This window comes from Poecilia reticulata, chromosome 16 (assembly GCF_904066995.2).
Source record: "Poecilia reticulata chromosome 16, P_reticulata-male-v2, whole genome shotgun sequence".
Taxonomy (NCBI): domain Eukaryota; kingdom Metazoa; phylum Chordata; class Actinopteri; order Cyprinodontiformes; family Poeciliidae; genus Poecilia; species Poecilia reticulata.
The window spans coordinates 27673405-27700220 of NC_088845.1; the positions used below are offsets into that span (position 1 = coordinate 27673405).

A 26816-nucleotide genomic window follows, 5' to 3' on the forward strand; every position below is an offset into this window, starting at 1 on the left:
GTGTATTTTGGGTTTTTGGGGGGAAAAAAGGGGCAGTCCGAGCTGTGGGCAAAGTATTTGTGAAACCATCATAGCCAACAGCTGTAAAAACCGCCTCATTAAGTGGGGAGTGTGGGGGGCAACAAATTCATTAAAATCAACGCTTGGGTGCAGAGAGCTACTTGGGAAGAGAACTAATGACTTGGCCAATCCGGCCGTCTGTCAGAAAATAAAGACGCTTTTTCCCCCCGTCTCATCGTCATAACACCCGGCAAGTAAACACGGAACTCCCTCGAACGACCCCTAATTTGTGTTTCCCGCGTCGGAAACCTCAACAAGAGGAGAGCCGAGGACGCCGAAGCGAATCGCCGTTCGACTTCCTCTTCCAGCGTTACCACTAACCTTTGTGGTCCTTAACAAGAAAATGGATCCAATTGCAGTAAGTCTGCCAAAAAAGAACCGGGGCTCCTAATCAATTCCAGACGATCTGCAACTGGAGATTTAGATGGGCCCCGATCATGTTCCACGGTTCAACCTTGACAGCAGACCTCCGAGGCTCGACGCGGCAGTCGATGCCATCATCTTTATGTGGGGCAGTGGGTGTGGGGAAGTAATCAACTCCCCTCTTTGTTTTGTTTGTTTGCGCAGCGTGTACAAAAACGCAGACCCTTCCTTTGAAATCTTTAGCGTTAATTACATGTCTGGGAGGCCGTTTCTAAGAAACCCAGTCAATTAAACCATCCAAGGAGCAGAATTAAACAGAACATAACTACAGGACAACCGTGCGATACGAGACTGAATTCCCTTATATAGACGAGGAATCGTTTCTAAGACGGGTGAATGCCGTCTTTATCCCGAGTCAGCTTCCAGATCTGATGTAAGGCGGCAGCCAAATCCTATAATCTCTCCTAATTGCAGACAATTAAAAACAATCTTTTTTACTTTTCTCTCCACTAATGCTATAATTAGCAATTACTACATTTCTTGGTTTTGGGGAAGCATCCAAGGTCAACTGTATTTCGTTGCAACCAAACCCCCGTTTCAAAACTGCGGACACCGTAGGCAAGAAGAACCTCCATTTACACCAACAAACTTGAGCTAGAAATGTTTCCGAGCACTGAAGCAGCTGGGAACGTCTGGAGCCGTCTAAGCCTTGACCTCTTTCTGGGGTGGGGGGTAAAAAAACAAAAACGGTCAGAGTTTGGCCTTGGACAGGTGGTCTTCAAAGTCAAGCCAGCTGAGAAACCTGATGAGACCTGGAAGCAGTTAAACCACATCAGCTTTAATCCCAGAGACGTGTGGGGTCAGAATGGTTGAGTGTGTGTTGGGGGTGGGGGCAATAAACACTTGTCTGCAGGAAAAATATGACAAATCACAATGCAGACCACCTCAAACGTCTAATTACCACAAAACGGATGTCCCTGTCGCTTTTTTTTTTCTTAGAAATGGCTGCTGTTCAAAGCAAGACTTTATGCTGTTTATCTGGGACCAACCTGATGCTAATGCACTGGTGGATTCTGCAGAATGTCTCGAAGATGAAGAGTCGGGCGTTTTCGATGAAGTCCTCCAGGCAAGCCACCAGGAAGAAGTCGTTCACGAGAACCTGTGAGGCAGAAAGCAAAACGTAGATGGAAAATGTTCTGCAGGGATGTCAACACTTGGAAGCCGAATGTTTCCTCTAATAAACAGAAATCCTAATTCCTGGTAGGCCTTTCGCAATAAGAAATAAATCAACTAATTGCATGATAAATTAGGACAAGCTCAATAATTTCCATTTGCATGACTTATTGTATTTTCTTGTTTTATACCAAAAGCTGGATGACAAAAGTTTTCAGTCTGGTGCTTTGGTCTCGACAAGCTCTTTTTACAAAAGAAACTTTTGCCTAAAGAGGCTTCATAATTAATTTTATTTGTTTTTCTATTATTTTGTTTATTAATTTGGGATATTTACAATGTCTTCCAGTTCCTGTGTTAAATGTTCATTAGAATTTAAAGTTTACTGATTTATCTTTAAGAAAGTGTTCTTGCATTATTATACCATTATTGTATTATTTGAAAATGGTCTCAAAACAACAATATTACTCTTTACCGCAATAGCAAAATTTGTTATTGTGACATCCCTGATCTCAGAAAGTGTACCAAGCTCTGTTAAAATACAAGTTTATGATGCAGTAAAAATGAGCAAATTAATTTAAAAAAAATGATCAAATTAAAAAAATAACTAAATATATAATTTTTATAATTCAAACTATATTAAAGAAAAAATACATATAAAAAAACAAGTGTTCACACTTAACACTTGGTTGAAGCACCTTTTCAATTAGTTTCAGGATTCAGTTTTGACTTCACATGTGACACTTCCAAGAACTTTGTAGCTGACAGCCATCTTGGTAGGTATCCGTAGTTAACCATCATGACAGTTGCTATGGAGTTGCTAGGTCAAAAATAAACAAGCCATGTCCTCTGTCTCATATGGATCGATCTCGATAGCAGCAATTTTGTTGATGTATTTTTCTCTTGCACATTGGTCAAGAGTGTAAATATATTTTTGTTTTTTTGGTCTTGAAGTCTTGCGACCAAAATCTGTTCGTCTGTGTTTTGCAGGAAAATATGACAAATTTTTCTTGTCTATCAGCATGGCGATTCAGTGGTGTGGATCACTTCGGGTTCAGACTTGTGGGAACATAGGCAACAGCAGGGTGGGTTAGCCGCACACAAATGCCGATGTGACCTGGTAGCCGGGTCAGTCAGTCAGCCCTCTCTATTGGCAGAGCGAAAAGTATCGACCATTTTCTGGTCTCCCAAAATTAAGGAAATCGGGGCCAATGTATTGGGGTAACTCTACTAATAACGGTGTGATATCAGAGATGAAATGTTAATTTAAAAAAAAAAGTTGCCGTCTGTGCAGAGACAAGGATTTTCCTCCAGTGTATTATAAGCCTGGCAGGCCACCACGCTTAGCTTGCCACAAGGCTAAGCATCATTTCTTTAATTTAAATGTGGTTTTTATATACCACTAATGTTGACAACATAGACAGTTTAAGCTAGGCTTGTAGCTGGTGCACTGAAATGGGCACAAGAGGGTGCACACCAGTTGAGCTATTCCTGCACCTGCCTGTTGTGTTGTGTTGTCCTCATGGTATTATTTCCAAATTATGATGCCGACTTGCAGATCTCTGAATTTTTAGAATGTAACATTTTTTTTAACACAAAAAGACAGTGGGTCACTGGTGGACTAGCCTAGCGCCCCTACCACAAGGCTTAGCAGGTTTTCTGGGGGAAACCTTGCTGGACATATGTCAAGAGTGTCTGTTGCTCAAAGCTTACCAACCAGACGGCAATCACCATCTAAAACCTGCAGGGCCTCCTAAATGTACCGCACACAGACCACTCCTTCACTGAATCCATTACTTGTGCTTAGATGAGGTAAGAAATACAGTCTTGCTTGAACTTGTTGACATTTTTTTTTTTTTTTTTTTTGCATGAGACCAATTCAAGTGCTTTGTTCTACTGTAACTGTTCATGACCCAGCTGTGGCCCCAGAGGTACAACTGTGTGAAATTTCTCAGTGCCTGTTGCATTCCAGCTCTCCACAGAGAACCATTTTGCAGCACAGACTTCCCAACTTTAAAAAAAGTTATTTAAGAATTACTGCCTCTTTGTTTTCTTAAGCCTAAGAAGTTGTTATCTAACCCAGGGTTCTGGTCGAATGAATCCAAACTGCACGGTGCTATCGGCCGACGCATTCTTCAGCTACATCAATGCTTATCTACGGTTGATAAACTTTGAACAGCTAAGTACCCTAATTATTGTCATCTGGGGTTTCAGACCACAAAGCTCAAACAAATTCTGAAATGGGCTGAAGAGCCCCTTTGTGCGCAATCTGCGGGCCTCGCTGTACGTCGCTCTACGCTTTTTCGTTCTTGGACATGAAGGCATCTCACATCTGACAGTGATTCGAGATGCGGGCAGAGTGGGTACGGATCTGAAAGAAAACCTGCGAGGCCTAAATAGGATCGTTTAACGCAGGCTAATTTCCTCATTTAAAAGCACTTTTATAAAGTTCAGCAAACTTACAGCGGGACAGCTGAAAAACAATATCGGCATCTGGCTGTGAGGGGAACTTACAAACAGAGATGCTCTCGATGGCTCTAAATTGATGCACTGTTAGGAAAACTCAAGCGAGTGGAGTATCCATTTACCCCAATTGCCACTGTCTGTGAAACATCCCTTCTCCCTTTGAAGCAACCTGTTTATTCTTGAGAAGCCTGCATGTGTATTTCTGAGGGCAGACCAGCTGCTTTGCTGACTTCAAACAAGTCGATTTTGATAAAATACCTCGAACCATTTTTCCTCACCACACACACGCTGCAAGACCAGCTTCTGAACCGGCGTTATTTAGGGAAAGCCACTGTTAAAAGGACATGGAATGACTTGGTTTTTGACCCCAGAGGCATTTTAGAATGTCCATCAATTGTTAACAGCGAAACCAAAAAAAATGCTTGCAAGTACTTAACAAGGCCTAGGATTAAAAAAAGAATTTAGCTGAAATCCAATGCTGTTTTCATCTTGTGGACAGGCTTTAAGATAATATTTCTTCCCTAGCAAAATGGTGACATACGTCATACGTCTTTGATGAATTAAACTCAACTTTATGCTTTGTCATTTAACATATACCAAAGTATATTTAAAAAAGCGTGTTTCAAACTAGGGCTGTCAACAAAAGTGATCTGAAAAGTTCAACGTGTTAATATTTACATAATGTCTATTAATTAAATTACCTATGCTGACCTAAAAGTCTTTCTCTGGCGAAGGGCTACCACAACGAACGGTGAATGTTTTCCGCCACTTGAGTTGAACCCAACACAAGGAATGCGATGGCGAAAGTTGCGAGAGTGACAAAAGTTGAAAATTTTTCAGCTGTCTTGTCTTGCGTCGAAAGCCCGTGTGTGCACAAGCTCCAAATTTCACATGCACAAATGTTGCCGGTTGCATGAATGGAGGAGGGCAGGAGATCAACTTTGAACAGCTAAGTATCCTACTTACAGCTAAGTATCCTACTTAGCTCATTCATTCCATAGGGAATGACGAGAGTGACGTTGCCTCACACGTGTCGAGTCTGTTACTGTGGTCAACGATGTGGAGTCGCAAACTCGAGTGAAAAGTTGAGCGAGGAGAGTCAAAGTGGTGTGTCCAGAGGAAACTTTCCCTTAAAAAACAATCACCCAGATTGAAGCTTGGATAAAACCAGGGTAGCATGTACATTTTGCAACAGGAAATTGTCCTTCCATGGAAGCACATGCAGCTTATAGTTAACATTTATACCATAACGTTTGAAACAAAATGACTTCCTGAACATCAAAATCTGGAAGATTGAGAATCTTCTGACAATTTGGTTTGAGACAAAACATTTCCATTTCAAGCTTATAAAAGTTAAGCATAGTGATTAACCGCAGTGCTAGAGGGCAGTTAATCTAATTACACTTTTTTAATCAGCCTTGCACAGTTTTAAGTTGCTTTAATGTTAATAAATGTTCTCAAGAAAGACGTTTTACTCATTTCTATTGAAACTAAAGAACACAGCGTGACTTTCCCCTACTTCTTGTCGTCAGCTGGTGTGATGAAAGTGTTTAATAAATAAAACTACAGTTATTACAGTGTGTTTTGGAGTGCTTAGTTCATTTTTTTTTTACTTTATTCCCTGTATCAAAAAAAAATAAGGCACCAGTTTGACCTTTGATCAAACTGACATGATCAAAAGTCAATTAATAGTAAGTGAAAATAATTAATGGAATGATAGATAAATGGATGTTTCCAATCAAAGCAGTCAGGTCACATTCCACATCTCCGTTTTAAATCTCATTTATGATGTGTGATATTATGGTGTCTTTATATAAGGTTACTGTGAGAATCTCTTCCAGTGGTGGAGGAGCTTTGGAGGATTTAATCAAGTCAGGTTTGTTTCATTCAGGAGCTTCATTAGCTAAAGGGATAAATAAAAAGCCTCAGTCTGAACTGTTCCTACTTACGCTGTAAATCCCATCAGTCTAAGAAAGGCAGAATATAACAACGCAGAGAAACATTCATAAAATTGCACAAACGAGATATTAAATTACAGCATTGGTTACGATTTTGGCCTATTCATGTAGCCAGCACCTGTAATTGTCTCCTGCTGGACATGAAGTCTCAATATAACAAATTGCCAAACGACTGTTAAAAAAGTGGAGATCAAACGTTTCCAATTTGCATGATTCGTTGGAGGCAAAATTGATGTGTCATCTTTTATGAAATTCAGTTTTTATTGTGACGATTAAACATGGTTAAAGTTTATGATTCGCACTATGTGTTTTTGATCCCGCAGTTGGGAGTCGGCTGAGACACTTTCGCTCAACTCTTTCAAGCCGAGCCAGAAAAGCTTTCATCCAGTAAGTTCAAGCCCATTTTCTCCTTTCTAGTGCAAAGTGTAATAATAATAATAATAATGATAAAAGAAACAAAGAAGAAGCTGATGTTGGTCCACCAATAGGAACGATAAGTCAGAGATGAGTTGGTGAGAAGAAGGAGGCAATGCATGCACCAATATTTCCAAACAAACAGCAGTTATCGTCAATCTGCTGTTAGCACGATGCTAACTGCATGCGTGAAAGAACACTGCTGTGCAACATGGCCCCCTTCGCTAGTTTGGGTATGGGAGAAAAAACAGAGAAAATAAAGAGAGGGACTCATGTTTGGAGTGTTGTAGTGTGAAACAACAGAGTGCGTTACAGACATGTAGCTTCATTTTAAAAGAAGTGCAAAGCTTGCAAAGAGAGAACCTTAAGATCTCTTAAATGACCAGAAATAATATTGTATTGACTTAAAAAAAAACATCAGTTGAAATTAGACCGTTGGCTTAGTTTATAGCTACATAAAGTACAAATCTGTACTCAGAAAATACTTTACGGCAGAAAAACATGAAATTTATTTTGCTTTGAATGCTAGCTTGAGTTTCAAACAATGTAATATGAGCTGTTCTTTAGGTGGACACCCTACAGATGTCAAATCTCAATGTTCTCCAGTATAAGTTTTACAAAAATGGCTCTGCAACCGTGGTGCTGTAATCCTGTTAGATTTGGACTAAAGTCCACCAGTTACATTTTACAAAGATCAAAAACCTGATGTTGCATCAAAGACGGAATGATTTGCTTCTTTAAAACGTTGCATATGTTTCATATTATCATTAGCTTTACAGATAAGAGCTGCTCGGCCATCAGTTAAGTCAGGCTTGTTTTTTGTTTTGTTTTGTTTTGTTTTAAGTGATGCATATGGATTTGGAACCAGCTGCAAATATGCAACACGTGGTGGGAGGAGCAGCTCAGACCCTTTGAGAGCTAAAATACTTCTGGGTATGGTTTGAATGTAAAACCAACCATTGTAAACGTTCAATGCTGTTTTTAGAGCATTTTAGCTTAAAGAGATAACTTTTTTTAGCCATTATTTCAGACCAAGTTCCAGGTGTTTTTTCATTTTTTACATAGATAAAATAAATGACAAAATTTAAAGCATGAAATGTTTGTTTGAGCTCTAAAACTCCCTACATGTTCACCGTAATGCTGTCCTGCAAGTGTTTAGTTCTGCAAACATCCAAACCCTTTCACTGCGTACTACCAACTCTATTTTCAGGTTCTGTAGTTACATCCAGCTTTTATGAAGCAAGAGTTGAAACTCCCTAAATAGCAGCGCAATGACAGATCTCCCCCCCCTAAAACAAGTGTCTGCACGCCTCTGCGGAGACTTTTGCTTATAAAGCTTTTACTGTTAACAACCGGCCTGATGGGTCAATTACAGGCCGTAGTAAAATCTGACTGAAGCCTGAGTCATGCAGCATCCAGAGGCTTCTATATGAGACGGTGAGATACGGCGTACAGACTCCTACTGTTCAGTAATGACCCTGCATTGAATGGGGTTGGAGGTGGAGGGGGTCAGACGAGGTCACATGACTGTTAGTGGTGTTTACTGCAATGGCCTGTGAGAAGGTTCACGGGGTGACCGACAAATCGAGACTTCCGAAGAGGGTAGAGATGGAGAGAGAGAGAGAGAGAGAGACAGAGGCCGAGTGCTGCTGGTGTTTCAGGAACGAGCAGCTGAAATGAATGAAGCCTGTTACGTCGTGGAGGCAGTTTACTTACAGACTCGCACTCCCTGAGTTTCTTTTGGGCACTGTCGAAGTCGAAGTTCACGTAGAGGCACTCCACAAACTCGGTAATTGGGTCTTTGTAGGTGTACGACTCCTAAAAAAAGAAATAAAATTTAATGGAGAACGGTTGGGGTGTTTATGTTTACTTTTGTCATGAAGTTTAGAAATGGTAAGAACAGTTGCGAGGCTTTCACGTGCAAAGGTGTAGTGCCTTGCAAAATTATTCGGATCCCATCAACTAAAAAACTACCACCAAGTGTCAACGTTGGTGGAAAAATGAGGGATGGATTTGACAGTTTTTACATCTAAATTATGTAAAATCGACATATTTAGAACAACAATATGAGAGATGCACCAATCCGATATAAACATCTGTATCGATTCTGACCTTGACAAAAATTCTAGATCAGGTTTTGGCGCCAATAGAAGATCAAGTCTATTCAGCCTAATTCTATGCTTTGTGCTGAGTGATGTCATGCTTTTTCATTTATTTTACATTACATTTAGAATTAATAATTGTACTTTCTGAGCTATTTTTACAGATTGCTGCTGTTTATTTTTACATGTTTAACGAACCTTTTATTTTGGTCAGTTTCTTTATCATTGTTATACAATTGTACTGACTGAACAAATGAAAGATGTGTTGTTTTTACATGTTTGGCCAAATTCATTTTGAGTCTCTAAAGAAGTAACTTTGACAAAGAGAACATTAAGCTTCATCTGAGCCCAATTTCCAATAAATGCCCACTGCACTCTAAAAGGAAGCTTTGGTTGAACCATTTTTCACAACCTAATTACTGTTACGACTAAAGGTGGACTGATAAATCCTCCCTGATTTCCTCAATTATCAAAGATCGCCAATCAGCCGGCACTTACATAAGAAACCGATCTTACCAGTTCCAAACTTTACGACTATGTTTCTATATTTAGCAACTTTTCAACCAAAAAAAAAAAAAAGAAAATCGGTATTGGCCAGATGTGGCCGGCTCAAACATTTTAAAGATCGACAATCGGCCAGAAAACTGCAATCTGTGCACACCTAGTGACCGCTTTTATTTATTTTTTTTAATAAGTTGAATTAAACAAAATAAAGTCTCAGTGTAACCAAGTTCTTACCTGCTGTATGACTTTCACCAAATCCTTCAGAACCTGCCGGCGCTTCCGGACATCCTTGTTGGTAATGACCGCGGTGGTCAGGTAACGCAGGATGTGGGGGCACATAGTCTGGATCGCATTGAGGTATCTGGGGAGGTGGGAGGGAGTTTCAAGTAATCACTTATTAGAGCAATGTAAGCAAAGACATGATCTTTACAGAGAGACACATAATATAACGCTCTGGCTGCCTCTCGGGCCCTTGGCATTTTGACTTATGAAAAAGCCCTTGCAGCTAAACAGATAAATGTCCCAACAGGACCTGCATTTCTGCACATGGGCTCCAGCTTTAAGCTGTCTCTTTCATTAGAGTCCTGAGAGCGAAAAGGAGGAGGAGGAGAGGGGAGGAAGAGGAAACCCTGGCAAGAAGATATAGATCAGTGAGCACAGACGTGCCCAGTAGCTGAAACTCTATCCATCAGGGACTGATGCTCCAACCACAGGTCAACTTGCTAAGGGCTGAACACAAGGTACACAATGTTGTTACAGGCTGATTCTAATCCCACGCCCGCTCTGGAGTCATGGTGCTGTTGGCAAAAAAAAAAAAAAAAAAAAAAAAAAGAAAACTAAACACACACATCCCTTGGTTTTCCCAGTCCAAACTGTCATAAACTCACATCACCTGTATCGTCTAAGCTAGTCTGTAACAGGGTAACTTTGAACTCAAACCTCAGCGACCACATCAATTTAGAAGAGAGGAAGCCGAGTGGGTCTCCCTATAGCAACGGCTGGAGAAAACACATGGCGCTCAGAAAAGCGGTACTGACAACAGTTTAATTAGGCGAATCAATGAAAGGGACAGGGAACCTGTGGCAGCTGTGATGCCAGCAGCGGGTTCCTCTGCGAAGCCTTTCATTGGTCGGGTTTTGGGAGGGCTCCCTCCTCCTCTCTGGAGCCAACCACAACGCTTCATGCTGTGGCCTTGATTAACTTGCACCTACTCACTCCAGAGGGGGCCCCCGCCCCCAATAACAACAATTATCTCAAGAGTCTTAAAATGAGAGAGTCTACACAATTTTTATGTCAAAATTTAAAAAAAATTATAGCTCTCGGTCCTTTTTAGGCCGTTTTTGAAGTGTAGATTAAAAGACATATCCACGGTCGTTAGGATTCATAATCTGGAAAAACCAGAGTCAAATGAGGGGCAGAGGGGCAGAGTGGCATGTCGCTGTGAAGGAGACACTCTTCAGTTCAGACCCATTCATTTCTGACAGAATTTGAAGCGGCAGTCGCATGTTCTCACCCAACCAAGCGACTGGCGAAATTTGTGCACATGAAATTTCAACCTCGTACACAGACGTGACGCGGGAGCTTGCAATGCAATAAGAGAAAGTTGAAAACTGTTCATTTGTCACTGTCTGTGCGTTGGGTTTCACCTCAAGAGGCAATGGCTTTGTCCGGTAGCTGTCATTTGTCGAGCCCAATAGTCCTCAATGTAGATGTCCTTCTCTCTATTTTCTTGCGTTAAAAGTGTCAACTTTGCATCATTCTGTAAATAATGACACTTTAATGCAACGCTGCATTAAAACTTGCATTAAAAGTCCATTAAAAGTGTCAACTTTGCATTAACAATGTCATTGTTTGCCAAATAATAACAGTCAAACATTCACAGGTGTTATGTTTATGACACTGTCATGTCAGTCTTATGCACACACCTTCAAATAAAGTGTCACTTTGTATTCATCTTATACAAAATGTATATTATTTTTTGTACAGTTTTGGTTTAATTACTCATCCAAATATGTGGTTCTTTCAGAAAACTGCCTTTTTTTAGTCTATATCCTCCAGTTAACGATTAATCGCTTACTAAATTAGTTGCCAATTATTTCAGTGATCACAATTAATCACACTACTCATTTTAGCCCTACTTTTTATTTCTGGAGATTTATTAGGTCAAACTGAAGCAATGTTTTGGTGAAATGTAGCCTAAATGCAGAAGTCACTGGATATATTTGATATTTGCCCATTCAGCACCTGGATAATAATAATAATGCTTCACTGAACATCTTTCTTTCTCCAGCGGCCCACGGCGTCTGTCAATAGTGGATAAACAAGGCTTAGGACAAACATCTGCTGACTGCAGGGGTAAGGGAGGTCAGATGTGAAGCTGAACCCAGCCGCTGGTCACCGACTGCAGCCAAAGGAAGTGCTGGTCAAGAGATGGGAAACAAGAGCCGAGCCAAGCCTCAGCGGGGAAAACATGGGGTTTCTACACTGTGAAAACGCAAGGCACACAAAACTACCTCAGTTTGTCCAAAACAGATGGCTGGGTGAGCGTTTCATGAGTAATTATTGGGCAGGCCTCCTTAATCATCTGCAATAAAATTAAAAACTGAGCAAAAAATTCAGGGAACCAGACATTCGAGCGTGCTGTGTTGTGGTCTTCGGTCATACAGTCTGTGCAGCCCAATCATCTGTACAATTATACAAGCCTTCAATCAGATCGGACGGGGGTGGTGGTGGTGGTGGTGGTGGGGTAGGGGGGGTGAGTAGGAGGGGGGAGGCGAAGACATCAAAATAGGCGGCGTGCAAATTTTAACGCGCTGTGTAAAGTTTCCGATCTGCGATACACATGGCCCGCTTCTCCACTTGGAGAGTAAACAGACCACACGGAAAATACACACACTTCTGAAACCACTTTAAAAATAGCAGCAGAGTTCATGGAGAAGCCCGGCACCCAGAAAATGTGTTATTAAAGCAAATAGTTTACTCTACATTAAAAAATAGTTTTTTTTAAAAAAAGACGACATCCCGTTAACAAAAACAGAAGAGCTGTTATTTTTAATACTTCGCAGTTTGAAACATAAAAACCACGTGTGACTTCGTTCAAAAACCGGTGATGCAAGGCGTTCGTAAAATGTGTTGTTGTTTTTTTAAACAGCAAGACAGATTTTTTTGTAAACGGAGGTGATTCTTACAAACCACATCCACTTTTGGTCCAATTTAAAAAAGGGCCAATCAAATTTAAGTTTCCATTACATAATGGAAATGCATTTAGACTCAACAGTTTGCCATTGTTGGGGGGCTTTAATGCAACTGAAACAAACTTAGCTGGAGAAGGAATTGTACTTACTGTGGTTGGTAAAGAAACAGGTCAATGATGTTGTCTCTGCCCTTGGGGTGGTTGAAGAAGACGAAGAGCGACCAGTGAATGAGCCATGTCCGCTGCTGGAGAGACTGGAGAGGCGAGCTCACCGACTGAACAAGACCAGACCAGAAAAATCTCACAAAAACATACACAAAAAAAAAAAAAGCTGATAAACACAAATATGCAAGATTTAAAACTCTTTCTCCAGTGAGGTACAAGGAAAACGAAATCTTGTGTGCTTGCCCTCTAAATGGCAATTAAACACCAACAACGCCTTCATACAGGGATCCAAGTTCTTAAGTACTCAGATGAGAGCCGGTGGTAAGAAATAAAATGCCACAGCAGAGCTGTTCTGCAAGTGAAATGTCAATATGGGAGTCTATGTAAGGGAATCTAAATGCGGTATCAAATTCTGAGAAGTGGGGCATTTACGTTGTTATCAATAGTCTCTCTCAGGCGGGTCAGGTCCTCCATGGCTGCCTCCCAGTTCTGCATCAGGATCTCAGAGGCCAGCTTGCCCCACAGCGAGTTCAGGGCATTCCTGTCTGTAGACGGCACCTGGGGGGGAACAAGTTGACGTTGTACGCTTGTTAAAAAAGAAAAAGAAAAAAAAGTGATGAATCACAGCAATGGAGAAAATACGGTTCGGCAACAAACAAACAAACAAACAAACAAACAAACAAACAGTGTTTATAGGATCTAGGAGTAGTCTGTGTGCTAAACATGTTAGATGATGCAGAACAGAACTCGACAGTAAAGACCAACAGATCATGACAGGCTGCTAGAAAATAAATGCTAAAAGGTGTTTGTGTGTTTTTTCCATTCAACAAATGTAGGTGTTGGAAAAATATTTCTGTTCATGTGAAACACTGACTTTGAAACTTAAAGAAGAACCAGCTACCCGACACATTACACTGCCATCAGCTGAGATGAGCTAATGTTGTTACTCTTCACAGGGCAGAATGGCAAAAATCTAGAATATTTTAGGTGGTGAGCACGATTTAGCCGAGAGCAAAATCCAGTAGGCATTTACTTATTGTGATTAATATTTCAGATTAGGGCTTAATCGATTAATCGTGATTAATCGATTGTTGAAATAGTAATTTAATAGTCAAGTAATCGTTAATTGTTGTATGGTCTCTAAAAAAGGCCATTTGCCGAGAGATCAAGGCAGCCAGAGCAGTGATTAAATCAGAACTGTGCAAAAATTATGTACATATTACATTAAAAAATGAAAACCTTCTTCCTCTATGCTCTACCTAAAACTCCTCCAGTGGCAGTTTTAGATTTTTACAAAAGAAAAAGAAAAAAATCTATTAAAAATCTCATAACAAATTAGCTCAATACTGTTGTGATGCAAAGTGGAGCAGAAAGAGCTGAGCTTTTCAGATGCTGATTTTATAATTTGTTTTGCTGCTGAAGCATTATTTGCTACAAATCATCACTAAAGGAATACTTTTTTGCATTTCAGGTAACAAAATGTTTTTCTTAGTGAAAAAAGAACTGAATTATTCGTTTATTTGAAACTTTTAATGCATTCCTAATTTTGTACAAAAACGCTGAAGTGGTTAAATGAAAGATCTGCAGAATGTGTATTTTTTTTAAATCCAATTAATCAATTAATTATCAGAATAATTGATAGAATAACTGATTACTAAGATAATTCAGATTGTTGTATTTTGGGGTTTTATGTTTCAAATAAAAGCAAGCAGCTGATTCTACATGTTTTTATATCAATACTGTCATATTATGAAACAGCAGATAACTCAAGGTGATCAAGAAACTCTTCCTAGTCACATTCAGGAAGAAACTAAATGTGTTTATTTCATTAAAATAAGTTTTTTTTTTTTTTGGGGGGGGGGCGGGGGGTTGCTGGTGGCAAGTAGAATAAGCAAGAACTCAATATATTGTAAAAAAAAAAGAAAAAAAGAAAAAAGAAAAAGTTTTAAACAAAGATTGCAGTTTTGTTGCTTGTCACTTTTAGCTCAGCTCGGACAATAACACAATTTTCAGCATTATCCTCAATCAATCTAGTCAATCTTCTTCTCATCGTGGGTTAATTAGACTGAAACCTGACCCGGCTCGGACGGGGACATCTCTGAGAGGATAATTACTCTCAAACATGTTGCAGGTTAACATTTGTGATTTCCAGAACGGCCCAAAACAAACAAAAGGAGAAGCAGGTAATGAAACGCAGGTTGCAAAAAGCCCTCTGATCCTCAGCTGTTAGTGGACGTTGGGCTGCACCCCAAGGCTCATGGGAAACTCAGACTCACATTAGTCCGTGGTAACATCAGACAGCCAACGCTGATGACATGAGTCAAGCAGGAAGTGAGGGTGGATGTCTGCTGAGTGTCCAGAGAAACTGACCACACACCCCCGTGCATCAATTATGAAAAGAAAAAAAACAACACAGATGCAGCCACTTGAAGTGGTTGAATAATTCTGATACATCAGTTTGAATGAAACACTCATGGAAACACAAAGGAAACACATTGCCACTCTGGCTTTAGAGTAGAGGTCAGGGTTTCATCTGTAGAAGTGTTTTATTTTGTTTCCTTTTATTTTTTTCCCCCCTCTCTTCTGGAAGTCCCTGCCTGCTACATTTGGCTGACCTCCAGGTCATTATGGCAGCTTTCTCCACACACACACACACACAGAGTCCGGCTTTTTTACTAGTGGCCACGCTACAAAAGTCTCAATACCTGGGTTTTTCCAGCAGTTACCTTAAGTTTCCACTGGGTTTGTGAAATGGGCACATTTTCCCTGACTGACCAGCAACAATAAATTTACTGTGCTGGGGTTCAGGCGGGACACCCAATCTTTATTCTTAACATCCAATCCCTGCATTAAGTGATGATATGAATAAGTTGCTCTTTTCGGGGGCCTGGGCCGCACTGTAACAAGACCTGAGGCATGGATTTTGCAAGGCTGGCTTGCTTCGTTTAATTGACTGGGTTTCCCACGTTAAATGACTTTATGGAGCCTCACCTCTCCCCATGGAGGAGGTCTGGTTGCGGGGTAAGAGGGAGATGGTGGAGGGGAACACAGACAAGGGGCTTGTGAGGATGGGAGGTCCACAAAAAGAGAGCCATACACTGACTAATGAAATCCATTTCTACCTTTTCCGTTCGCCTGAAAAGCCTGCCGCATTGTCAAGTTTAGCCAACAAAAGATCTAGTTACAGAGCCCGATCCTGGCCTGAACTTTACACCAGGGGTCCGACCGACTGTGGGGTAAGAGATTTTCTTTAAGTCTACGCTAGACTTTGAGCGACTGAGCTCAATTAGAGCAATTTTGGTTTGTTTAGAATGAGCCGGAGAGCCACAAACAACTGCTGGAGGAACAGTTTGACATAACTTTTGCAAGGGGGTTTTGGGCACTTTTTTTAACGGGTTTTTCTCCTCTTGTACAAATGACTTGTCGCCATGGATGTGGTACGGTGGAGAGATAAATAAACAGATCCACTGTTTTTAGGGGAGCGGCCAAGTTTCCGAGAAGAGACCTTTCACGACAAGCCAGACATCAATGACGTAAAAAAAAAAAAAAGATGAGGGATAGTGCAGAAGTGAATCTTAATTCAAACAAATTTGTTTTATCACTGTTTTGGAGGAAAAAGAAAATAAATGTTGACGTTATGGCTGCCAATTCTTTCAGGCCTGGGTTTGGCTTGAGCGTTCTTCTTTCCCACAAAGCTAAATGCTGAACCAAAGTCAAACCGAACGCAGCGGACAACTGGATGACATTTGGAAACCAGCAGTTATGCAGGCTGGTTGCACTGGTCATTAAAGGACCTTTAGCAGAGTTAAAACTTCCTCACACTTGACGCTGCATCACAAAGTTCACATTCAAATAAATAAATAAATAACCTATTTGTAGAGAAAGCAACCCTAAAATATATCAGAAGCCACTTCAGTGTGAAGAAAAACCAAAGCCATTAGGAATTAAACTTTATCTAAGGTTATTGCTACAACTTGAATTGCCAAGGGACTGAGATTATTGTATCTCCTATAATAATGATTGCAGTCAAAGAGAGACTGCTGCACCTTCCTTGTCTGGGAGCTGCTTTGTTTGCACAAACAATAGTTATTCAAATTGTACTAAATTTAAAAGCAAACATCTATTAGTCAGGAGAATGTTTTTAAAAGACTGTTTGGTCACAATACTCACTATGGAACTGTACTCTATATGAAACAATTAATTGGATTCATAGTGATTAACTGATTATTGACATAATTGTCAACTATTTTAACAGTTGAATAATAATCAAGTGGAGCATAGAGATTCGCTAAAAGAACAACATGATCAGAGCAGTAATTAAGCAAAAACTGTACAAAAAGTACATACATTTTGTATTTAAAATGAACAAAAACCTTTGAGTATCTTTTACCCAGAGTTCCACTAGTGGCAAATGTTCAGCTTCATCTGATTCAAAATATGGAAAGAGAATCTCCTGCTAGGCAATTATTAACTGGTTAATCACAAAATAAATAAATAATAATAATCACCAGAGTATTGATGTATCATTGCAGCATTGATGTTAAGTGAAGCACAAAGGGTTGAGCTTTTCATATGTTGAAATACTGTGTTTAGCTGCAGATGAACCACTTGCTAGAAATGATCTAGGGTACATTAAAAGAATGCTACGGTATTACATTTTAGTTAATAAAAAGTTAATTTTTCTACTAAAAATGTAATTACATCATTTGCTTACTTATATTTTTTTTACATTAAATAAAATGAACTTAAGAGGTTAAATGAAAAATCTGCAGTGAATTTTTTCCTCTGATTAATTATCAGAATAATCAATTACTAAAATACTTGTTAGTCACAACCCTATACAGAGAAACCTTTATTTTCTAAAGTGTCATCTGTACACAATTAACTAGGACTGAACTGAAATATGCGTCAGCCTGACCCATCAATGAGTCATGTCAAAACAGAGCAATCATTCAAACTTTATTGAACAAAAACAACTGCAGGTGTGTGTTTTGAGACTGGAAGTAAAGCTGGATTCAGTTCCACTCACTCATTAGTCAAGCTTCACTCATCTTTGACTATATTAATGACTTTAATGCCGTTTCTCAATCACATAACCCTCTGCAGCCTCTTGTAAACTGCCTCTAACACTGGCAGCCAAGTATAAAGTGTCTTGCATAACTAAGCAGAGAAGCTTGGGAGTCGTGACTGGGGACTCTCTGGCCACAGCTCTGAAATCAATAAGCTGTCTGGCAGGGCCCCGCCCCATGAGAAGAGTACAGACAGATTATGCAGCCTGCCGCTGATCATTTGGCCCAATAAAAGATCCAACTCAAGTACCACAACAGCCTGCGCTTGATATAGAAGATGTGGAGGGAATTAAAGAGGCAATAACTTGAGCTTTTCCAAGTCCTGACGTCCTCTCCTGTGGAAGCGCTCACATCTGACAGAATCTCGAAAATTCATCAATGCCTTTCTGAGGGCACTAAAGTTTGTAAAGATAAATTCTTATTCAGCAAATACATTTTATATTGTTCTGGTTTTATACTTTGCCGACTATATTTTGCATTGTTTTTCAATTGATGATGGAATAACATCAGTTTTGCTCCTACAAAGATGAGTGAAGTTGGAGAAACTGATGTTCATATTTGAGAACAACAGAGAGGTGACACTAGAAACGACCGTGTAAATGTAAATGTGTGCGATAAAAGCTGGAAGCTCACCAAGACACGGAAGAAGTAGAGGTACTCGGCGGCGCCGGAGTAGTTCCCGCACTCGTACTGGAACTTGGCATATCGGTACAAGGTGTCCAAGTACTCCTGACGGAACTTCAAAGGAAATACAAATACAACCATTTTAAAATTCACCATTGCTTTATGTGATGATTGCAGAGAAACAATTTATCTTTACACCATTTATCCACCGTCATAGGTGGCCATGCTAACTAGCCTGAGTGACTATGACAGGCTCTGAGCGATGTGCACACAAGGATGATTGACTGCGACCGTCCTCCTGGCTCTGATTGGTTGTTTCTGACAGAGCTATGTATTTCTGTAGCTAGCACTGGGTGTCGGCAGAGGAGCTTGATTTTTTTCACAGATTCGTATTATATAGTAAAGGTTTTAACAAATAAACTTTCTTTTTAATATAAAAGTTGCATATTCCAGCATTAAGGCCCAATTTCTACAAGCAAAAAGAAAAAAAAACTAAACTGATTGGAGCTAGGTTTTGATTTAATTTCATAGTAGCACAAAGTATAACTGTGAAACTGAAGGAAAAAATCTCTAAAAACAAAGCGAGCCATGCATTCTTATTCAGCTGCCTTAGGGTCAATACTTACATCTGAAGACAAGTGGTTGTAGAGATATTATTTTGAAAGACAGAAAGAAAGACAGGAGGTAAAAATACAGAAAAGAAAGAAAGACAGAAAGGAAAAAAGACAGAAAAGAAAGAAAATGCTTTTAATGTACAGTACAGGAGTTTTTAATGCGAGTCATTCATTGTAATTAAAATCACAATTTTAATTGCGATTTTAATCATCTATCCTTTTCCTCCAGCTTCACAGTTATGCGTTTTTTGTACTGGTTTATAACATAAAAGACATTCAAGTATGTGGCTGTCAAGCGACAAACTTAGCAGAGCGCAGGGGATGTGAAAACTTTTGCAAGACGCTGTATGCGCAAACATTTACTACAGGATACTCCATCAGTGGGATTTTTCTCTCGACTTCCAAATCTGCCATCCGTGGCCACATAAAGAAAATAAAAATATTGAAAATGCATAAATATATAGAGGGCGGTCGCTTCCAGCACGCAGGACAGTGTTTGCTGATGTGCAGCATGTCAGCAGTACCGGCTGATGTCAGAAACCCCCCAAAATAAAAAGCCTGTGCAGCAGCAGGTTGAGAGGCCCAGCGCCCGGACTGGGTGGAGGTACGCTGAGGATCGCACGCAGGGTCAGCAGGATGCCGGAGCGGGACGGGACCGATGGAGGGGAGGGTAAGCGGCCCGACATCACGGTAAATATAGAACCTCCGGCATTCTTGCGGCTCCATCCACGGGTTCCGAGCTATTCCGTTTATTCTTAACAATTCACCACAGAATGTAAATGTCCACAGGATTTGTGCAAGCCATACAAACCCCGAAAATGAGTTAAGGGTTTTGGGAAGTAAATCTGCTGTTCCCTGCTCGGCCCTGTCCCTTCCCTCCCGCTTTGCCCCCAAAACGACCACGAGTTCACCCAGCAGCCATGGGAAACGCTCCGGAGAAGCGACACGTCAGCAAATCGGGGCTCGACTTACGTTGTACTTTTCTTCCAAATAGTCAAAGAGCATTCGTCCGTCCCTGGAAAACACAAAAAAACAGAGAGACAAGTTCCTGTAGTTAGAGCCGGTTTTGAACTGAGTTGTCGTCTGGCTGACATTTCAGAACCACCTCCAGGTATACGCTTCAACTTGTGGTCGAAAACAAGAGGAAAGTGTTCAAATATGTGTGATGAGCTGTTTATTAGATTTGGTTTTGGTTTGATGGGAGGAGTGGGGATGGGGAGTAGGGGGAGGGTGATCTTTTGCATGGTGAATAAAGTGAAGACTGATTCCTCAGCCCAGCCTCTGTGTCTCTCTGGGTTTGTCAAAAATCGAGGAATGCACTGGCTCCTTTGGAAACTGTTGTATCCCGAATGCATTTTACTACTTCGCCTTCGACCAAAAAATCTATTTATGTGGACACCACATTCAAACTATGTGTCTTTCACGGGTAAATTCAGTTTTATAAAAAAAAAAAAAAAAAAGAAGCCGGGAACGTGTGAGTGTGAGTTTGCTGGCGCGTATGTGTGGTGTGTTAAATGAATTTTGCTCTGAGGCTGAGGCATTCCCCCACGGTTTGCAGGCCAGGTTGAAGCAGCAAGAATGCGCCGAGGTTAGGAGATGGGCGGTGTGTGTGTGTATGCGTGTGTCGGTGTGTGTATGTGTGTTTGTGGAATGGCGACCCGCTGGGTGTTGCAGAACAAAGATTCCACAGATTGATTGGCGCCAGTGACTGCTGAGCGCCGATCTCTCTGCTCGACGCCTTGAACGCTTCATGACATCCAGAAACACTGCTTTGGGTTTACCGGTGTGTCAAAAGTGAGGAAACAGGAGCGTTACGTTTAGACTACGGCTGCAACGAATGTTTTAGTAGATGGATTATAGGCCTGTCATAGTAACCAATAAATCAATTAATTAAATGAGAAATCAGTTCCATTTGTATGACGTATTAGTTTTCTCCTTTCTTTCTCTCTATTCCAAAAATGTGATGACAAGAATCTTTAGTTTGGTCTCAACTAGTCACTTTTTTTGAAGGGTAATTTTACTCACGGAGACCAAAAGCAAAGACTCAAAACTTACAGTTCTACACTTTACTGACACAAAATTTTGCATATATATATGTATCTTTATTTGGATGTACGCAACAAAATCAAAACAAGAAACGTTATGTGCAACATGTTCGTAAATGTAATAATTGGTATCCTAGGAATAACTGCTTTTTGTCTTGCTCGATTAAAAACTGTTAGAATCTGTTTGCACATTTTTGTTTTTTAATTCATGTGTCGAAAATGTAACACCCTGCTATTTATTCTCAGGTTTCTCATACCGTCCAGGACTAAAAGCCTTATTATCTCTCATTGTCTAAATTGAGTGCATTAAAAAAAAAAAATGCATCAGATATTACAAAAATATATATTTTTTTTTCTGTCACATTTTTTGTGAATCTGTGTAACTAAACTGCATGTACTCAGTAACCCCAAAAGATCGCACCAGTTGTCAAGTTGTCACTTATTAGCAGACTACCACAATAAATCAAGCAACAACACTGCACATAATTTAGGACATAATGGCAAAATAAAGAGGCAAACTGCCTGTTGGCCTTGGAGACGGATCTTTAGACCAACAATTATGAGATTATGATCGCGTTGGAATCCGACAGACACAGAGTGAACATCTGATGAATAAAAAAGAAGCCTTCTCAATGTTTTACTGGTTGCGAACTACAAATTTGCTAAAAAAAAAAAGAAAACTTATTTTAAACCAATATGTCTTTTGGACAGAAAATGTGTTTGATTGGGTAGGAGATGAGCGATATGGTCTTGAAAGTTTTGTTATAGTTTGCTGTAAAAATTATGACAAGAAACATTTATTTCTTCTTTTTTAGGCAACTGTATGACTGTGACAGCATTTACAGCCCCACCAACACAAATACGGCTCTGGACAAACATTCCCATTGGTAGTGTGCTTCTTTAGGACACCAGTCACACAAAGAAGTGAGACTTGAATCACTCAACTGCACACAATGTTTTCAAATTTATTGATATTTATTGATGTTTTCACTGACTAAACAGTGGAGAAAATAATGAAGCCATCGACCCGACAATAAGGACAATTTTGGAGGATTTTAAACATAATTAATTGGAATGTATTGTGACAACGATTAATCAAATTTCTTATCATGATTAATTTATCACAATAAATGATTAACTTTCCCTGCAGATTAGGTTAAGATACCTTTCCAAGACACTAAAAGATTTTTTTTTCCCCCCAACACTTTGAATCTTGAATGTTTCTGCGATTGTACAACCAATTTAGCTTTCTAAAACCAAAGACAATCTAACGGATAACAAGAAGTCTAAGGTTTTTTTTTTTTTTTTACACTTTTGGCCTCACCTGGAGGACTGCATCTGCCTCGTCGTCTCCGGGTCCTCGAACATCTTCACGATGGGTTCCGTCTCCCCTTGCAGCTGCTTCAGCTGGGCCACCACCTCCGTCCTCTTCTCCCTGAGAGCTGACGAGACGATGATAAACAAAGATATTAGTTACGGCGGCATCATAAAGCGGCATGTACGGAGTCCGGACCCCAGCGCTGGAAAAGGGCTGTAAAATAAAAGTTTACTGCTAAATCAATGCCGAATGGAGTGAGCGGTGCGCGGCAGTGGCCCTTTTATGACATCCATCAAGCGATATTAACCGTACTGATTGATTTTGTGGGTGTTAGATATGAAGATGGCAGTGCGCCGTCGACGCTTACTGTGGGGAATTTCCGTGTCATTATAGAGGTTTCTGTAGACATCCATGGCGAAGTCCACCATGTTGGTGTCACTGAGGAGATCCAGCTTCCCACGGAGAAGTTCCTCCTCATTGTAGATCTGGAAATTTGTCACAACTTACATGAGATTTTTTTTTAAATAATAATAAATCAATAAAAATCTAATTTCTGACAGCTAACATATCAATAAAAAGCACACAAAAAATTATATTAATTCATTCCTTTGTGTTTCCCAGGATTTTACAATTAAATCAACTTGAGAGCTGGCAGTTAAATGACTTTGTAAAAACAGATTAAAAGGCCTAACCCTAACCCTAACAGAAACAATAAAGTTAAAATAATTTTTAAAAAACACAATCGAAACCATACATGTAGTGTATTCTAAAGTGAAAGACCGCGAATGACTTAATATGATTCTAAAAACATATGCTAAGATAATAAAAAAGTTAATCAAGACAAAGACAAAAGCAATACAATCTTTCCCCAGTAGCAAATCACCCACAGCCACTACAGCTTTAAAAAAATATTAATCATTAGGCTCATTAGGTGAAACAGGCAAAACTGCCAGTAAAGTCTTTTGTCCCATGATAATGGAGCTAAATTTAATACACCATGCGATTAACTGATTTATTGATTACTGTGACAGGCGTAGTCTCAAATACAGACAACAGGAATGCCCATTTGTCATAACTAATTGCTCATTTTTGTTAGTCTGTAACGTAAAAAGAGGTTTGTGGATAAAACGTGAAAAAGTTGAAGAAGCGTGGATACTTTTGGCCAGCCACTGAAGAGTCTAATACTTAGAAACCATAAGACTTGCCACAACCAGGGCTCCGAGCACAGGCCTGGTTTCACCAACGGAAATTTAAGACTTTTTAAGATCATTACAAATGGGATTTAATACTTATATCTCAAAAGACATGCACTAACCTCGTCCAGCCAACTTATGATAAATTTCCACTTACAGATGATGGACGCAAAAAAAGCTAGCTAGCTAGCCAGCTAGCAAGTGAAACAAAGAACCCAGTAAGGATGTCAGTGTCGCCTGACAGAAAAATACATTACATACATACAATATACATGATTAAGTAGTCCTGCCAAGATAACATGTAAAAAATTATTAACATATTTAAGGCCAATTGTCTTTAAAAATGATTTTATGACATTTTATGGTCTTAATTTTAGGTACATGAACTTAAGACTTTTTAAGGATGCGCAGACAACTTGTGCAAAGAAAATCCTCAATTCGTTCACTAAGGAAACCAAGCTATCCAAACCAACCTGGCCCTGTGACAAAGTAAATGCTCCTATTTGCATATCTGGAGTATAATATGCTAATTTCTGGATATGGTGTTTTTCCTCTAAAAAGGTGTTGTCATCATTTGAATTCTGTTTGGCACAATAACCTAAATTTCTTTACAATTACAAAATGAGGTGGATGGTAGATGTTTATTTATGTATTTTTTGCTTAGGAAGATTTCATTGGGTATAAACAATAAGTGTGAAAAAAATAAGTTGCATGAGCTACTATAACAACGGGGACATTTCATAACTGTTTTCATAACTTATTACAAATAATTTTGTATGTCCTTACTTTAGTCTTCAATACTAGTTATTATGGTTGGAACAAGGGTGATGACTTATTGTATTTTCTATGTGACAGTACAATACCATATTTTTCATCTTAAAAAAAAAAATATATATATATATATATATATATATATATTCATGAAATGAAACATTAGAGAAGCCATTCGTCAACAACTCATTAATATAATTCTTCACAGTACTTCACCAAAAGCAGAAATAAACTAATATGTAATGTTGTAAGTAGCAAGCTATTATTGTTGGTATGGGGTTTGTCCCTGACAATCTATGCCCAACGGCCCTTTTAAAAACAATAATTCGGATTGACAATAAAGGAAAATCATATTAACACACCTGACTATTAATTGCTTGCTTAACATAATGTCTGCTGTGGAGTCATCCACAAAACTGTAGTTAATGTTAACTTGCAAATGAACATAAAAGAGTTTCCCAAAGCAAACCAGGAGACTCTGTTGGCAGCAGTTCTGACTCTGAAAGCTGAAAAGAGTTACCCAGCTGCAAGGGAAACATAACATGTAAAGTATAAAGCTTCTGATAGCTAGCGCTACGTAGAGCCATTTAATGAGAACTTCTTTCACCAGAATATTCCACTGGGGCAGCTACACCTCTTATTTGTATTAGGACACTGTACAAAATCTCCGCACAGTATTTGGACACAAACAAAGCAGTTTAAAGCAAGAAAATACATACTTTAACGAACTCAGCATTGCTAGTGCTAGTGTAAAGTTAGTATTACTACAGTGGACACTTCCGATTCATTCTCTTCACACATGACTGCTAAAATCTTAGCGTTTCTCATTCGTTATACTAAGAGTGCAGTTTATATATGCACTCTGATGTATACATTTATCTTTGAAGTAATTTTATGTTTCAACAATCACTTACCACAACGTATTACCACAAATAGTTGTGCCCTAATTTATTTTTAAATGATGAATGGTGCTTTTATTTTGAAAACAGTTCCCCCTTCTTCCGCCTAAAGTGGTAGGATTTTACACGCGGGAAGAAAATGTGGCCATCTAATCCTACGCGTGTTTCGGCTTCTCCGACTGTCTAATTCACATATTTTGAACAATTGAAACTACGAAAGACAGGACATAAATGTTTTAATGTTTAAGTGTTCCATACCTCTTTGACGGACAAGAACTCCAGCAGAGGAAAAACGAGATGACGGTCTAAAAAGTGGGCTATTTTCGTGGTGAGGTCGTACTCCGCCATCTTTGCGCCGGGGAAGAGGAAGTGAATTTGTGATGCAGCTGTATGCAGAAGGATTGACCAATCATAGACATTCTTAGCATCCTCACCGAAAGAGAGAGAGAGAGAAATAAGAAAACCTTGGAAATACGTACTGGTATACATTTGAAATATTCAATAAACATGTAATATGTTATCCCGTGAGTATTGTAGACAGCTAGATACATTAAAACATACTCTTAGAATGTGTTAAACCTGCACATTAATATAAACAAACACATCCCATCCAATATATTAAAAGGTATAGTATACTTCAACAAAGTATAACTTTACCAATATTTTTACACATTTTGCATCCAAAAAGTATTTTTGTTATTTACCACTGTGAAATGTTCAAGAATTGATACCTACTGGATTTGTTATCTAAACTAGTTTCACATAGAATTAAAATAAACATTACAGATAACTAAAATCTTCCACATATTTGCAACATAAGATTGTTCTCTTCTACTGTGTGCTTTTAAAATAAAACTGACTTCAAAATACAATCTTATGTGCAAATAGAGTAGTGCTCATCATTCTTTTGAAATACAAAGAAATAATTTGTATTTCTTTTCAAAGCTGTTTGATTTTCTTCTGATCTTTCTAACTGGACTTTTAGAGACTTTGTTGTTTAACGAAGGCAACTCATAACCATACATTTTACTGAGGCACAGAAGACAGATTCTGGAACCCAGGTCAATGCCTTTGTTTTTAATCTTCTTCAAGGAACCTAGAGAATGTTCTTCGATTATTCTCACATTGTCACGTTGCCTGTGTTTACATCAACCAATAGAAAACCTTGAAGGATTGATCGCTAAGGGTTAGCGATTTTTAAAATCTTCGGAGAATTTGTCAGGGTCATACAAGGGTTAGTTCCTATTAGGAGACCTTCAAGGGACATCTGTTGAAGTTTATCCTAAAGTTGCATTGTGAAAGTTTCAGGCAATCTTTAGGGAACATTCTGACAAAGTTGGACTGGTTCTCTACCAGGTATTGGAATAGGTAGATATCCAGGGAACATTAGCTCAAGGTTTTCCTGACGCTCCAGGGTCAAAGTTGAGGGTGACTTTTAGGAAATATTTCTACAAAAGTTGCATCACTGTAGTTAACAACCAGGGAACCTTTCAGTGAATATACCTATTAGATCACCAAAGGTTGCTGCTTATACTGCAGCAGGGGAGACTTGCAAAAGATTCCCTTCAGATAACATAGTGAAAGTGGTAATTGATCTTTAGGGAACATTTAGAGACAATAGTTTCCAGAAATCTGCAATGTCTGCGTTGAAACTAACCTGAGAACATTTAAGGAGCATTTCCTAAAGGTTCTCACAAAGGTTTGTAAAGTAATAACCTTTACAGGATAGACCTAGAAAAGTTTTTAAAGGGAATTTTGTTACGACACATACAGGGAACATTCCCATAATATCATCTGTGGATTATAGTTTATTTTGCCATTCAGGAGCATTCCCTGAATGTTTCAGTAAAGTTAGTGTTTGCTGGTGTAGTGCTTCATTTAGTAACAA

General features: G+C 39.3%; 1 protein-coding gene and 1 long non-coding RNA gene across 2 annotated transcripts in view; one reads left to right on the plus strand and one right to left on the minus strand.

Annotated features, from left to right (window-relative positions):
• LOC103478257 (uncharacterized) overlaps nucleotides 1-11750 on the plus strand; it is a 36097-nt gene extending 24347 nt beyond the window's left edge. Inside the window, exons 2-3 of the long non-coding RNA XR_535762.3 lie at nucleotides 6341-6404; nucleotides 11328-11750. This is a non-coding gene — a long non-coding RNA (uncharacterized LOC103478257). The remainder of the gene's footprint in view (nucleotides 1-6340; nucleotides 6405-11327) is intronic.
• The window catches only part of eif3ea (eukaryotic translation initiation factor 3, subunit E, a), a 36615-nt gene extending 11272 nt beyond the window's left edge, over nucleotides 1-25343 (minus strand). Inside the window, exons 1-10 of the mRNA XM_008431949.3 lie at nucleotides 25187-25343; nucleotides 22433-22550; nucleotides 22072-22189; nucleotides 19675-19717; nucleotides 18098-18202; nucleotides 12828-12953; nucleotides 12381-12505; nucleotides 9272-9398; nucleotides 8148-8249; nucleotides 1473-1582 (exon numbers count right to left, since the gene is read on the minus strand). Of these exons, the coding sequence (XP_008430171.1) occupies nucleotides 1473-1582; nucleotides 8148-8249; nucleotides 9272-9398; nucleotides 12381-12505; nucleotides 12828-12953; nucleotides 18098-18202; nucleotides 19675-19717; nucleotides 22072-22189; nucleotides 22433-22550; nucleotides 25187-25276 (1064 nt within the window). The 5' untranslated portion in view covers nucleotides 25277-25343. The remainder of the gene's footprint in view (nucleotides 1-1472; nucleotides 1583-8147; nucleotides 8250-9271; nucleotides 9399-12380; nucleotides 12506-12827; nucleotides 12954-18097; nucleotides 18203-19674; nucleotides 19718-22071; nucleotides 22190-22432; nucleotides 22551-25186) is intronic.
• Nucleotides 25344-26816: the final 1473 nt, after the last annotated feature.